Here is a 16,412-nt window from a genome sequence, read left to right on the forward strand (position 1 = left end):
ATGGTCATATCCACTACTTTCTTGCTTCTGATTCCTGTTTAGCCTTTGATTTTAAATTTCACACAAAATCAGTACTGAGTTGATGCCAGGGGCTTTCCTTTGTGAGTTTACCAGGAAGAGAGCAGGGCACAGAATGTCAGTGTGTTTAAAAGTCTTTTCAATCACCAAGTCCGAAAAAGATGGGACTGAAAAATAGGCTATTCCTCCCTGTTAATACTAAAGTGTAACATGTGACTTCACCTGAGCACAACTGATTTGTGCAGTGGTTACAGGAAGGGCGTGGTGTCATAGCTTCTAGCCACAACAAAGGCAGTTTAGTAACTTCAGTTACATATTTTATACAGAAGGAAAAACAAAATACCTAAATTTACATAGAACTTTTACAGAAAGGTTGGGAACTTCCAGATCAACAGTGGTGGCAATCTCGATACCATGATAACAGATGTCACCAGTAAAGGAGGTCAGAGCTGCCTGACAGAACAGAGGGGACATGGCATTCTTTCTCCCTCTGGCTTTCCCTCAGCGCTGGGCTTCACAGTCCTGTAAGACAGCCACTGTAAGGCCTACAGTTTATACCCCAGCAATTTTGTTTTTCTTCCCTCTTAGCAAATCCTTCCTCGGGAGATGGGCACATGATGAGCAGAACCTTAGCAGCAGGCACACTTGCTGCTGTTGTCCAGTTTGCAGGGGTCTGTGACTTCCTCTTTTGGAAATTTTCTATTCTCTCGCTTTCTTCAGTGATGTCTGACATCTTTGGTCATAAACAACTAAGCTGTGACAGTCTGTTGTTTTCAAACTACTCTTTTACTTTGAACTGCATTTAATCCACTAAGGTAAGAATGGTGAAGAGTGTTTGGTTCTGAGCACTGGGTCATGAGAGTCCAACCTTCTGATGTACTTTAAGACATGGTTTCTCAGTGAATCCCTGGCTGTTCTGGAACTGGTTCTGTAGCCGAGGCTGTGTGTGAACTTAGAGATCCACCTGTCTGATCTGGAGTGCTGGGTTAAAGGCACCATGGCCTGGCTGTATTCTCATTCTAATTTCAGTTTAGGTAAATGTATTGCAGCCTCTCCTTAACTGGAAACTGAAAACCAGTCCCACTGCGAGGAAACACTATGACTAAGTAACTTGGGGGAGGGAAGGGTTTATTGGGCTTATACTTCCACATCACGGTTCATCACTGAAGGAAGTGAGGACAAGAACTCAAACAGGGTAGGAACCTGGAGGCAGGAGCTGATGTAGAGGTGTGCTGCTTACTGGCTTCCTCAGCCTGCTTTCTTATAGACCATCAGCCCAGGGATGTACTACCTATAATGGGCTGGGCCCTCCCATCAATCACCAACTTAAAGAATGCCCTACAGGCTTGCCTACAGCAGGACCTTATGGAAGCATTTTCTCACTTGAAGTTCCTTCCTCTTAGATAGCTTCTGTCAAGTTGACATACAAGTCTCTTGTGACACAAACATTACTGTAAAGTCACTACCTTTCCTTTTTGTTCACCACCTAGATCACACACACACACACACACATCACATGAAACATTTTACAATTTTACACATTCAACACTTTAAACATTCAGTCTAAAAAAATCCAAAGTCTTAAAATCCTAAGTCTTTCAATTTAGGCCCCTATAATGTAAAATAAATAAATTAATGAAGTAAATCTTATTTCAAGAGGGAAGAGCAGAGCACAGTGACAGATCAAAATGAGAACACTGTATAAATCACGTAATGCTCAGTATTCGCTCATGACCTGGGCTGGGTCACTTGCCTGGCTCTGCTCTCTAGCACACGCAGCTTGTCTTCCAGGCTCAGCCTGGCTCCTGCACAGCTGCTGCTGTTGGTAACGTGGGTCCCACGGTATTAGCGATTCCAAACTGATGTGGACCGCTGCAGTTGGGCTGCACCTTCACCAGTGCCCTCCTGTGCCCTCTTCACGGTGCCTAGCCTCATCTGCTGTCCCTGACCACTTCATGTCTTCAGAAGGAGCAACACTGGGGGAACGGATGCTCCCAAGCTTAGCTGCTGGCTGGCTGCTGTACAGTATGTAGTACAGCTCGTGTGACACTTGGGAAACTCTTCCTAAAAGACCACGTCAGTGACACTGGTCTTGCTTAGTCAGAGCTGCTCTTTCCCAGCAGACCAGCATCCATTGTCCCACCCAGCGAAGCAGATTCTACGTCAGTGGTTCTGGTCTCTTGTTAACCACAGCTGACTCTTCGCTCCAGCTGAGCAGAACCACAGGTTCTTCTCACAGATGATCCAGTAGAATCTTTGCTGCCCTCTGAAACGTCACAAACCAGGCCCAGTGTTTCCACTGTTCTCAGTCTTCCAGTTCCTCCTGAGCAGCCCACTGATCTCAACAGCTAAGAACATGTGAGGTCTGTCACAGCATCAGCCCACTCCTGGTGCCAGTTTCTGTCCTAGTTAGGGTTATCACTGCTGTGAGGAAACACAAGCAAAGGAAGCTGTGGAGAAAAGGGCTTTATGTGGCTCCCACTTTGACACTGTTCACTGAAGAACTTCAGGACTGGAACTCAAACAGTGGGAACCTGAAGGCAGGGCTGACGCAGAGCCCATGGGAGGGTGCTGCTTACTTGTTCCTCATGGCTTATTCAGTCCGCTTAACAACCCAGGACCACCAGCCCACCTCATTACACTGGAGGTTTCTAAGATGACCTGCAACTCTGACAGATCCTCAGAAGGGCTGACTGGAACACTAGGCAGACACTAGGCTCTAGCAAATGTTTCTCACATTCCATAGAGTCAGGGGTTCCCATAATTCCACAGGGCCTGGCAGAGGTGTCCAGCCTTTCCATACTGCAGCGTGACCTGCATGTACAGATACGCTTGGCCTTATTCAGAACCATCCCTGGGATGTATGTATACTGCCCACCGCACACTTGTAGCCAAGGGGCCCACAGGTTATACATCTAGATCACACTTGTGTGGGTGAAATATAAATGACACTGAGGTATGTTCTAGTGCCAAGATGCTGTAAGTATAGAATATTTGGGTGGTTTAAAAATATTTACTATTCCTGTTCATCTACTTAAACACAGCAGGGAACATCTTTCACTTAGTTTCTGTAGGAGGATAGTTAACATCCTTTGCCGTATTTCCGTGGAAGTATCCAGTCCTTTAAGAACACACACAGTATGGCTTATGCCTAACAAATATCCAGGACAACATAAACATAGCACAAGATTAAAATCTATGATTTCAGATAAATGATTACAGTGCAATCCGACTTTCATTTAACGGTTGTTAAAGTATAAAATGGGCTTGCTTTTAATTCAAAGAAAGCTATGAGTCCTTTTTCTTAAAAAGCACAAATTTCTGTAATTTTAAGTGCTTTTTGAATAAGGAAGAACAGGTGTAGCTGTTCTTTGAACTGAAGCTGTTCTTAGTATTGAAGCTTGAAATACTAAACCAATGAGGACCTTCAAGAACCTCCAATGACCTCCGACATCAGACTAGCTGGGAAAACAACAGCAATGGCAGCCACACCCTTAGCACTGGGAAAAGGAATCGTCCACCGATCACATAAATTAAATTTATTTTAAAACTTTACATGTGTTTTAAATATAAACAGTCAACCTTATGTCAATAATTTGAATGAAATGGCCTACTAGTCTTAGTTCCGCAAACTTCCAGCAGGTGGCAGACTTTGATCACATTTCATCTGGAAACGCCTGCTAGAGTTCATCATGAACCGAAACTGCAGAGGATGGAAAGTTAGTTGATTTAGTATTCAAAATCTCAAAATACAAACTAAACCTAACACATCAGCAGGGACTGAGGTATGGACAGAGCTCAGGTTTTGACAGATAATCTTGCTCATTGATACACTGTTTATACGTTGTCATTCATTGTGGGGATAGCTTTTTGTACATTTTGCTACCCATTCTGATGTATCATAAGCATGTCTTTTTAACCACCTATAAATGAATGTACACAAGTCTATGAGAATAAATATATATGTGTGTAATTAGCATTTTGTCAAATATTAAAATACTATCATCAAATAAGATGATTAAAACCCCGTGCTATTTAAAATTAATGATGCTAGACAAAGGTATTAAGAATACAGGCAGATATGTAACACACGCAGTGTGCCTGCCATTAGTATGATGGAAGTACAAGGTTAGAAGGTACATACGGTCCTTTCTAACATAGGAGGACAGAGCATTCAGACTTATTTATACTAAGTACCAAACAAATGCAAGTTCAAGTCTAACGAAAACTCTATAGCCCCAAGTGGCCTCCTCTCTTCCATGTTACTAAGCTGTAACATGTTCTAACTGCCTAACAAGGATTCAGAACACAAAGTGGTATTTTGTAGGCAGAAGTTAGTTAAAATATTGATGAAATGCAGTCTGGTCTTTAATTTGAGATGGCATATTATCATTAACTTCCCTTTCCAAGATGATAAATATAAAAGGATGATAATAGGATGAGAATAGACACGATGCTATTGGGGCAGAGTTCCTAATGACGTCTCGATCTAGGAAAAACCCTATGCTGACACACAGCCAGGGTGCTGAGCTGTCTTTTCTGATGGTGCCTTGGGAGGCTCAGTTGTGAACCTCAGCAGAGGTTAGCTGGTGAAGTAATGAGTGCAGGAATTATCTGTGCTACTCAGGCCTGTGGCTACACACCCATCCCCCTACAAAGTGGAACTCTACTGTGTAGGCATAAAGTTACTGAACACTGATAAAGACTATTCCTGTAATATTTAAATGTTAATTTCTGTGCCCCCATATCTAGTTGCAATCCTGAGAATCTCCTCTCCCAATGTGGTGGAAACATTTCTCCCCAGTTATTCTCTGATTGGTCAATAAAGCTAGCTTGTCAGCCAATGAATGAGCAGGGGAAAGATAAGGGCAGGACTTCCTCCCAGCCAGGGGAGGAGCAGGAGAGAGGAAGTGGAGAGTCCACAGGGAGAGAGTTCATGAGATAACTCCTGGAGATCAGAGAGCCATATCAATACTAAAATGTAACTATCATGGGGATTTTAGCTAGGAGGTAGTCACATTAAGCAAATTTGGCTACATTACCTCAGTAGAACAAAGAAAGAATATTAAAAGCGGCAAGGGAAAAGACCAAGTAACACATAAAGGTAGAACTATCAGAATTACACCTGACTTCTCAATGGAGACTTTAATGGAGACTAAAAAGAAGGCAAACACAGACACATACACACAAACACAGCCACATATACATATACTCAGCCACACACATACACACAGCCACACACACACATATACACACAGACACACTCACTCACTCACACCACTACTGCCACTGCCACCAAAATAAGAGGAATTAACAAATCTGGTCACTGATGTCTCTTGGTGTCATTGGACTCAATTCCCCAGTAAAAAGACAGAATAATAGAGAAACAGAATCTGTCCTTTGCTGCATCCAAGAAAAAGACCCTAGACATTACTTAAGATAAAGGGTTGGAAAAGATATTCCAAGCAAATGGACCTAAGAAGTGAGCTGCTGCAGGCATTCCAATGCCTAACAAAGTAGGCTTCAAGCCAAAGCCAATCAAAAGAGATAGGAAAATAATACTATATACTCAAAAAATACATTCAAACATTTGAATTCTTAACATCTATGCCCTGAATGCAAGGACACCCACTTTTGTAAAAGAAAACTACTACCTCTTAACATCACAGTTTGACACCCTCACCCAACACACACACACTGACAGAACCCACTCATACCAACGGACATGGAATCCAGACAAAAACGAAACAGAGAAATATTGGAACTAACAGACATTACAAAACAAATGACCTAAGGTACTTACAGAACACTTCACTCAAAACACAAAAGAATAAACCTTTTTCTCAGCACCTCATGAACTTTCTCGAAAATTGTCCACATACTCAGTCAGAAATCAAATCTCCAACAGATACAACGAAACTGAAATATCCCCCTGCATCCTATCAGACCAGCACAGATTAAAGCTGTATTTCAACAACAAAAGAAAGAAATTGAAGCACAACATGCTCAGCTGTGGGACACAGTGAAGGCCGTGCTAAGAGGAAAGCTCACAGCACCTTAATAGCACCTGAAAAGTCTAGAACAAAAAGAAGCAAGCACATCCAAGAGGAGTATATGGTAGGAAAAAAAATATCAAACTCAGGGCTGAAATCAAAGAAACAGAAACAAGAGAAAAATGTAAAGGATCAATAAAACAAAGAGTTGGTTCTTTGAGAAAAATCAGCAAAATAGACAAATCCTTATCCAAACTAAAAGTTGGAGGGAGAATATACAAATAACAAAATCAGAAACTAAAAGGGAACATAACAGACATTGAGGAAATCCAAAGAATCATTAGAGGATATGTTAAAAATTTCTACTCTACAAAATAGGGAAATCTAAAAGGAATGAACATTTTTTTGAGAGATATCGCTTACCAAAGTTAAATCAAGATCAGATAAACAATTTAAATAGACCTATAAACTGTAGAATAAAGAAGCAGTCATTAAATGTCTCCCAATCAAGAAAATGGGCATGGATGAGTTTTAGCACAGAATTCTACTATACTTCTGAAGAAGAGCTAATGCCAATCCTCCTCAAATTATTTCACAGAATAGTAACAGGAAGGAAATTGTCTGTAGTTAGTCTTTTGGCTACTTTGCTGGGATAGGGGGCATTGAGATTCTTGGGGGCAAGTTTGATCTTTGCCATCAAAATATCTAACTTCTTGTTTCTTTTTTGCACACTACTTAACAAACTGCAACCAACAGCAACCAACCAACAACCCATCACCAAAATCAACCCCCTATTGGGGTTCTAGCATTTATATACTCTCTAAAAAGTTCCCAACATCAAAGAATCACAAACTGTCACGCCTCTGCTAAAGCAGGAGGAAAATCACAGCTGTTGTGGTTGACCTGAAGCAGCCCCACATCCCGCACCTGGGGTTAAAGCAAAAACACATTTTTATAATACTTCTGTGTTTTTTCAGAAACAAAAAAATTCTCACTCAATTGCCAAATTCATTTTATGAAGCCGCAGTATCCCTGATATCCAAACCACACATAGACTGAACAAAGAAAAAACTACAGACCAATTTCCCTTTTAAGCCTAGATGTAAAACACTCAACAAAATACTCTAAAACAGAATCCAAGAACTCATCAAAAAGATAATTCTTCATGATCAAGTAAGCTTCAGATGATTCAACAAGAAAATCAGTCCATGTTATTCACCATATAAACAAAATGAAAAAAAAAAACCCACATGATCATCTCATTAGATACCAGAAAAAACATTGACAAAATCCAACACCCCTTCATGATAAAAGTCCTGAAGAGATTAAGGATAAAAAGAACATATCTAAACATAATAAAGGCAATTTACAGCAATCCTATAGCCAAGATCAAATTAAATGGTGAGAAGTTAAAAGCATTTCCACTAAAATCAGAGAGAAGACAAGGCTGCCTTCTCTCTCCATAGCTACTCAATATAAGTTCTAGCCAGAGCAGTAAGAAAACTAACAGAGATCAAGAAAAGACAAATTGGATAAGGAGAGGTCAAAACATTGATACTTGTAGTTAATAGATAGTATACATAAGTGACCCTAAAAATCCCACTGGGAATGCCTACAGAAAAGTAGCTGGATACAGTACTAACTCAGAAAAAATCAGTACCCTCCTATATAAAAATGACAAGCAGATTGAGAAAGAAATTAGGAAAACAACACCTATCACAGTAGCCTTAAGTAATATAAAATATCTTGGGGGTAACTATAATTAAGTTAGTGGAAAACCTGTATGACAAAAGCTTCAAGTCTCTGAGGAAAGAAAGAAAAAATTTCAGATGGATAGCCCTCCCATGCTCATGGATCTGTAGGATTATCAAGTAAAAATGGCCATCCTGCCAAAAGCAATCTACAAATCAAAGCAATCTCCATCAAAATTCCAGCACAATTCTTTATAGATCTTGAAAGGACAATTCTCAGCGTCATCTGGAAGAACCAAACAACCCAGGATTGCTAAAACAGCTCGGAACTGCTAGGGACCTCATCCTTCCCAACTTCAAGTTGCACTACAGAGCTACCGTGATCAAAACCACAAGGAACTGGCTAAGGACAGACACTGATCAATGGATGGAATCAAATCAAAGACCCAGACAGACATAAGTCCACACACACAGACACAGGACTTTTGATAAAGAAGCCACAGATATAATGGGAAAAAGACAACATCTTCAAAAATGGTGCCGGGCAATCTGCATATAGAAAAATCCAAAGGACCCACATCTATCACCCTGCACAAAACTCAAGTCCAGTGGATCAAGAACCTTAACGTAAAACCCGATACTGAATCTATCAGAACCTAGGTGATGAAAGCTCCTGAACTTCCTCAAGAACAGCACAGCCACTAAGATCAACAATTGATAAATGGAACATCATGAAACTGAAAACCTCTGTAAGAAAAAAGATACCATATTGGACAAAAAAGCATTCTACAGATTGGGAACATATTTTTTTTTTACCAACTCCATATCCAACAAAGGTCTAATTTCCAAAATATATAAAGAACTCAAGAAACTAGACACTAACAAAGCAAACAATCCAATTAAAAAAATCGGGTACAGATCTAAACAGAATTCCCAACAGAGGAATCTCGAATGGCCAAGAAACACTCAAAGAAATGTTTAATATCCTTATCCATTGGGGAAATGCAAGTCAAAATGACATTGATTTTGAGATTCTATCTTACACCTGTCAGAATGTCCAAGATCAATAACAAGTGACAGCCCCTGCTGGTGAGGGGGTGGAACAAGGGGAACACTCCTCCTTAGTTGCTGGGAGGACAAACTTGAACAGCCACTATGGAAATTAATATGGCAGTTCCTCAGAAAATTGGCAATCCATCTACCCTAAGACTCAGCTATAGCATTTTTGAGCATGTATCCAAAGGACTTCCCATCCTACCACAAAGATGTTCAACTATGTTCACCAGAAGCTGGACATAACTTAGATGTCCCTCAACCAAAGAACAGATTTAAAAAATGTGGTTCATTTACTGGTTGGAGTATTACTGAGCTATTAAAACAATGACATCATGAAAGTTGCAAGCAAATGGAGGGAACTGGAAAAGATCATCCAGCACGAGGTAACTCAGAAAGACAAGCATGGTATGTCCTTATAAGTGGATATTAGCTGTGAAGTAAAGGGTAATCATGCTGTAATCTACAGACTCAGAGAAGATGAGTAACAAGGAGGGCTCAAGGAGGGACACAAGATCTCCCTGGGAAGGGGACTAGAATAGATTTCACAGGTGAGCTTTGATGGGTAGGAATTAGAAGTCTGGTGCAGGAGGAGGGATGGAGGGAGAAAGTCTCCAGAGAAATGACTGGAATTGGGGGAGTTTGGGGAGCAATGTGAAACCTGGTCTAATAGAAACCCCCTGGAATCCATGAGGGTGACACTAGTAATGGAACCCAAACCAGCCATCTTCTGTGATCAAGCAAGGCATCCACTCGATTGAGACACCAACCAGGTACAAAACCTTTAACCCAAAACCCGTCCTGCTTGCAAATGTTCTGGGGCAATGATAGCTCAGAGCTTGTGGAAATGGCCTAACCAATGATTGGCCTAACTTGAGGCCCACACCACAAGTGGGAGCCCATGCCTAAAACTGTCTGGATGTCCAACAAATGGGAACTGGATGGCCCAGAGACCTAGAGCAGAAACCAAACATGACTGGGTAAAACAACAGGGACATGGTTCCTAATGGTGCTCTGCCACACTCACAGACCAATGCCACCCAACACTCATCAGAGGTGTCCTGCGACAGCTGACGGGAGCAGATGCAGAGACTCAGAACCAAACATTAAGCAGAGCTTGGAGAACCCAGGTGACAAGGGGTGGAAGGAGTGTAGCAGTCAGAGGGGTTGAGGACACCAGGAGAGCATGGCCCACAGAATCAACTAAGCAGGGCTCATAGGGGCTCACAGAGACTGAAGCTACAATCAGAGTTGCATGGGTCTGATCTAGGTTCAGTGCTTACATTATGGTTCTGTAGCTTGGTCTTACCGTGGGACTCCTAACACTGGCAGGATATGTGATGGTGTCTGACTCTTGCCTGTTCTTGGGACCTTTTCCCTTCTACTGGGGTGCCTCCTCCAGCTGTAATATGAGGGAGGTGCCTAGTCTTATCGTATCTTGCTATGCCTGTTCAGTTGACATCCCTAGGAGGTCTTTCTTTTCTGAAGGAAGAGTGGAGTGCATCTGTGTGTGGGGTGTCTGGGAGGAGTGGAGGGAGGGGAGGCTGCAGTTGAAGTGGATTGTATGAGAGAATAAGTATACATTTGCAATGACATAGCACACATTAGATATCCTGGGTGAAGTGAATAAATTCCTAGAAACAAACACTTTTGTTGAAGGATTATTTTGGGCGAAAAAATGTCAAGGTAATGGCAACTCTTAAATGTAAGTAGAAGAAAATCTAGTCCAGGACATTCAACTCATGACTAAAGATACCAGGATAGAGCAAGAGAAGCCTGGGTCAGAAATGACAATTTCCAAGGTAAGGCTTGTTGGGGGCTATGTATGCCTTTAGTATTTTTTTCTAGTTTTGAGGGTTTATTTGGGCTTTCACATTTGGAAAATTCAGTATAAAATTTCCTTTATTTCTATTCTCTGTTTTAGTAAATATACTACCCATTGACAAAATATGTAAATTAAAGCTATATTCTGTCTTAAATGTACTTAAATGCTGTAGAGAAAGACATTAGTATATGCAATTAATATATATTTTAATAAAACTTGTGAGAGTAGTCTATGTAAAATAAAAATTTAAATGTCTTAGATTTATTCATTTTTATGTGCATTTTCCCTGCATATATATGTGTGCGCCATGTGAATGATCAGTGCCCATGGAGGTCAGATGAAGGCATCAGAAGGCCTGGACCTGGAGCTACAGATCGTTGTGAGCCATCATGTTGGTGCTGGAATCTGGACCTACGTGCCCTGCAGGATCAGCTTGAGCACTTACGTGCTGAGCCATCTCTCCAGTTTCTAAACTGAAATCTTAATCACATGGTATACTTTCTTAATGAAATACTAACATAACTTGGTGGCTTCCCTAAGACCAGTCTGTGACTCATCCTGAGCTCATCAGCACAACTTGGGGACCACATGTCGCTGGCAGGACAAACACTTACTTGCACTTTTCTTCTTATTTTCAAGATGATCTAATAGTTTCCGGATTTCTGTATCATATGTGACCCATTCTGGGACAATCCTTGCAGCAGCTTCTAGTTTGGGTTCTTTTGTTTTGGGATTATTGCACTAAAAGTCAAACAAAAACTGTTAGTAAAACAATAACAACAAGAAGAACAACAATAAAAACCACATTCCAGGAAACAAAGGAAATACTTGAGAGCCTTAGGGCAGTCATGATGTAATGCAATTCTGTAAAGCACAGCCCACTGTGTACTGGGTGGCTAGTACAGACATTAGCCAGACTGGGGACATTAGCCTGTGTCCTCAGCCTGTCTACTCCTTTATAGTCAAAAGCCTGTGAAATAAAGGACCAGAATAACGAATTTAATTACTGAGGACAGCGCATACCAGGAAGTGCTCTGCTGTGGTATGCATTACATCACTCTGTCCTTCCTGCTCTAAGAGAGACATATCCATCCATGTATGTATGTATGTATGTATGTATGTATGTATGTATGTATGTATGTATGTATGTATGTATCATCTATCTCTCTGTCTATTATCTGCACAGAACAAAGGCTTAACATTGATACAGCTCATAAAATGTCATACAAGACATACTATGTAGACTGGAGCAATAGTTTCTCTGGCAATTGTCTACACTTTCCCAATGAAGACTGCACTACTCTACTCCACAATAATCTCTATTACAGTATGAGTCTTGTCCATATTCCTCCAATGGGGATCACAAAGACTGGGAGAAAAGCCTGGACTCAGAAATTACCAAGGAAATTGTGTGCTTCAGTTTACTATAGATGACAGTAGGAGATAGAGATTGGTTAGCTAGGGAAGCAAGCTCAAAGCAGCCATTCTGAAACTGCCCTTGCTGGAGGTCGGGGATGCAGAGAGTTCTGTCACTCACCCTTGCTTGGGGGCTCTAAGTGAGGATGATAGAAACTGAGAGGAGGCAGCCTTACACCGCATGGTTGGGCCAATCTGGCATACCAGAACATGGTCCTTCTTTGTGACTCATCCACATTTCTGCCACATAGCCTTTAAAAAAATCTCCTCACTAGCAGCTCAAAGGTGTCCTATTTTCCAAGACCCTAAGTCCTAACAGGAGATTTACTCCATCTTTCTATCAGGCTCCTGTGGTGGTTTGAATGAAAATAACCCCCACAGGCTCATGTACTTGAATGCTTGGCTCCTAGTAGGTGCAACTGTTTGGGGAAGGTGAGGGGGTGTGGCCTGGTTAGCAGAGGTGCATCACTGGGGATGGGCTTTGAATTTCAAAAGCGCACAGCAGTCCCAGTTAGCTCTCTGTGCCTTGTGCTTGTGCAACACTACGTGAGTTCTCAGCTATTGGTCCAATGCCTGCCTGATTGCTTTCATGCTTCATGCCATGATGGTCAAGGATTCTAACTCTATGCAACTGTAAAACCTGTGTAAACAAGTCTTTTCCCTGCAAGTGACACTGACTGTGATGTCTTATTACAGTCACAGATAGGTAAGACAGATGTTGGTTACCAGGGACTGGCTGTTGGTGTGACAGCCTGTCCTGTCTGCTTTTTGGAGAAGTGTGCAAGACTTTGGGATTTTGGGTTAGAAAGTGGTTGGACACTGTAAGTGGGACTTACAGGGCAGCGTGGTAGGGTCCTGAAAGACGGCAGTGCTCGGGAGCTTTAAGGGGGAAGCAGTATTAGCAACACATCATCTACTGGGCTGGAGACCACTCTGGGATATTTTGGCAAATACTGTAGATGCTTTCCACCTTAACCATCGAGCCATCTCTCTAGCCCCGTGTTCCTTAATTTTTAAGTGTTTCTTAAAGAGAAAGAGCTGATTTGTGTCAACACCAAAATTCATGCCATCCTGCCTTTCTCTGCGTGTGCTGCTGCTAGGAGAGAGCTGTCCATCCCAGCCCCAAAGCTCCTCTTACATGTCATATAGACACATCACCAACTCCCACCAAAAAGGACTTGAAGATTCGAGTGTGTCCCACTCCTGTTCACGTTCTATCGGAGACCATCTAGCGGAGAGACAGGAGAACAGTTTCCTCCTTCCTTTAGGTTTGACAGTTTTGATGGATTTGGTTGGTATGCTGGCTTGGCAGCTGTGGTATTTCAGAGTTTGCAATACATTGTTCAAAGCCTTCATGGTTTTCAAAGTATCTGCTGAGAAATATGCTTTTATTCCTTGAAGCATACATATATGTGAAAACTTTGTTCTATGTATAGGGTTTTAACTATAATATACTGTGGTAGCATTCTCCTTTGGTCTTGTCTATTCGCTACCCCTAGATTATTAATTATTAATTATTATCTCTGGTTCTCTGCCCACGATTCACAGACATGCTCTTCTCTCAGTTCCCCTGCATGTCACATGCTCCCTTTGCACTTTCTTTTGAATTTACCTTTGTCCTGGTTACTTTATACTTCTGTGCTCACAATCGGCACATCTGCGGGGAGCGTGGGGACCCTGAGGACAGCTCTTCACCAGTGCGTGAGAGGCTTAGCATGAAAACTGAGGCAATGGTGTGTGTATGCCATGTGACTGTAAACAACATACGTACATGTGAGCATTCTGTACAGGCTTACATGAAAGAGGACATGGTGCTCACCAGATCAATTGTCTTGGCTCTTTGCTTGGACTCGTCATCACACCAGGTTTCGCACCACAGCCAGTCTTGAGGAAGAGACGTGATGGCAACTTGGTGAATCATATTGTTGGGAAGATCCTACGGAAAAAACACTGCTGGAGCCCAAACGTAGTTGTTATTTAGACATAACTTACTATAAAAACTCATCTAATTTCAGCTAGAATTTTGTGTCACATCATGAATGAACTCATGCCTAGAGCCACATCCAGAACGAGGTGGGGAGGAAGGTCTGAGAACAAGTCCTCCACTGCCTGCTGCACACAGCCTCATGTTCTCTGCTCCCTTGACATCAGGACCAGCTGGTGCCCACATGTGCCTGCTCTTGGTACTTGCTTCATTTTTAAACGAACGTTTTTCTTTCTTTATGTGTATGGGTGCTTTGTCCATCTGTATGTAAGGCACTCTGCAAGCGTGATTAGTGCCATCGAGGCCAGGAGAGAGTTCCAGATCCCCTGAGACAGGAGTTGCAGACGGTTATAGGCCACTACTGTAGGTGCTGGGAACTTAATCCAGGCCACTTGGAAGAGCAGAGCATGATCTTACTGAGCCCCGCTCCAGCCCGTGTGGAACAATTTCCCATCGCTCTGTTGGTAAAGATGCTGCAAGAACAATTTCCCTTTTCTGCACACACAAGCTTCCTAAGCAAGGATTTCTGGTACATGGTTTCAAGCATATTTTTTAAAAGTGGGTCTAGTAGGTAATGCTAGAGTCTTTTAGAGAGATCTAGTGTATTGTTACTAAGGTATCTATTCGTACTTCAGTCAAAGAGCCCTTCTTTCTCCTTAGCAATGTAGATTCCTAAGAATACTTACTACCTTAGCAAAATACCTAATGAAAGTATTTTGCATTAGATGTCCCATGTATCCCTTTCATTCATAATTTTAGGGCTCCACTCTCACCAGTCTTACTAAATATCTTATAGGAAGTCCTAGAAAAGTACAGTAAAACAAGAAAAGGGAATAAAACACATAGATTGAAAAGAAGGGATGAAGCTCCTACTGTGTGCAAGCAAGAGGGCTGTCATCAGAAAATGTAAGTCAGCGAGAGAAACACCTGGACTAACAGGTAGAAGGAAACTACAGTGAGGGAAAGAAGTACAAGTAGAGAGAATCACACTAACAAACGAAGCCAGTGTCAGAAAGACAAGCATCCTGTTTTATCTTATATGGAGTTTCTACTTTTTGTGTAGACATACAAAATTATGCATGAATAAAACAAAACCAAATAGCGAGGAGGGAAGGTGTAGGATCTATGCACAGTGGAGTGGTCAAGAAAAAGGAAATCCTGCCATCTGCAGCCGTGAAGTGAGACAGGCTGTCAGCACAGAGACAGACACCTCACTCCATCTCAAGTCCAGCCTGAAAGTCGAGTATGGACTAGAGCCGAGGAGGGGGTGAGGGGGCGAGCAAATGTGAGGGGAGGGCAGGGCAGCTGGCTTCAGTCAGACAGCAGATCATGTGTATCACATTGGATCCCATTAATATGTAAAATTAATGTGTTAAAGCAACAAAACCAAGAATATAGACTGTGCCCTCATTTCTGTTTGTCTTCCCTCTTTTTCTGACCTAGTGATGAGGCCATCTGGCAAATATTGCTTACGGCCCATAGCCAGCAGAGGAATGTGTCTGAAGTGCAGTGGCTTTTGAGGAAGCCCCTACACCTCAGGGGATGGCTTTATGATCTGGAGCAGCAGAGGAGCTGGGACTCAGAGGTGCGGCAGAGCATCCACGGTGCCTAGCTCAGATCCCTGACACACAGGAGCAGCCTGTTCCTGTGGCTGCTACTAGGCTTTACAGTAAGGTGCTATACACCAATAGATAGCTAATACAAAATTATTTCTGGGTTTTGTCTACTATATGAATATAAAGCTATGAATATTCATGTACAAGACTTTGGGTAACACAATGCTAGTAGGTATTCATTTAATCTCAAAATAACCAAAATTCTTATACTCCTCAAGTACAAAATGCCCACTTTCAACATTGGGACTAGCAAGATGAGCAATTCTTTGGCTTCATATGAAACCCATTCGCATACTGCCTTCACAGCAACAAACCTACTTTACACTGAAACCTCAAACTTCACTTCTGAACCCCTTTCTACAATGTTTTCCTATTTTATTCTTTCTCCAAAAATCACACACACACACACACACACACACACACACACACACCACATTGTAACTAGAATTAAATCATTCTAAATGAATATGAATAGTTTTAGTAAACAGAAATTATAAAGATTTTTGGTTGCAGTGTCTTTTATTTCTGCTTAAATTATCTGAACTATTTTGGGACAATAATAGATAATTTAATGGAATGCTTGTCAAGGGGAAAGATAAGCATGTAGTTTTCACAAGCTACTTTAATAAGTGTTCAACCTCCCCTCTAGCCCACCACCTATCAGAAAGGTTGTTAGGATATGGGGAAGTGGACCTGTCTAGAAATAGTTCTTTGGGGGTGGTTCTAATCTTCACTGCTCTCAGTCCAGTCCATTAGCAAACACCAAACATAAATCAGCAGCTGGAGTCTAGTCCACTCAGCAGACAGCACACATAA

The 16,412-nt window shown here is 41.8% G+C and overlaps 1 protein-coding gene across 2 annotated transcripts in view; it reads right to left on the reverse strand.

The window, feature by feature from the left end:
• Positions 1–3,542: 3,542 nt before the first annotated feature.
• UGGT2 (UDP-glucose glycoprotein glucosyltransferase 2) overlaps positions 3,543–16,412 on the reverse strand; it is a 117,638-nt gene continuing 104,768 nt past the window's right edge. For both annotated transcript variants that reach the window (XM_080916903.1, XM_080916902.1), the window contains 3 exons: positions 13,816–13,932; positions 11,195–11,321; positions 3,543–3,721 (listed from right to left, as the gene is read on the reverse strand). In XM_080916903.1, coding sequence (XP_080773029.1) covers positions 3,699–3,721; positions 11,195–11,321; positions 13,816–13,932 — 267 coding nt within the window. In that variant the 3' untranslated portion in view covers positions 3,543–3,698. The remainder of the gene's footprint in view (positions 3,722–11,194; positions 11,322–13,815; positions 13,933–16,412) is intronic.

This window comes from Micromys minutus (genome assembly GCF_963924665.1).
Source record: "Micromys minutus genome assembly, chromosome: 5".
In the NCBI taxonomy this organism is placed as follows: domain Eukaryota; kingdom Metazoa; phylum Chordata; class Mammalia; order Rodentia; family Muridae; genus Micromys; species Micromys minutus.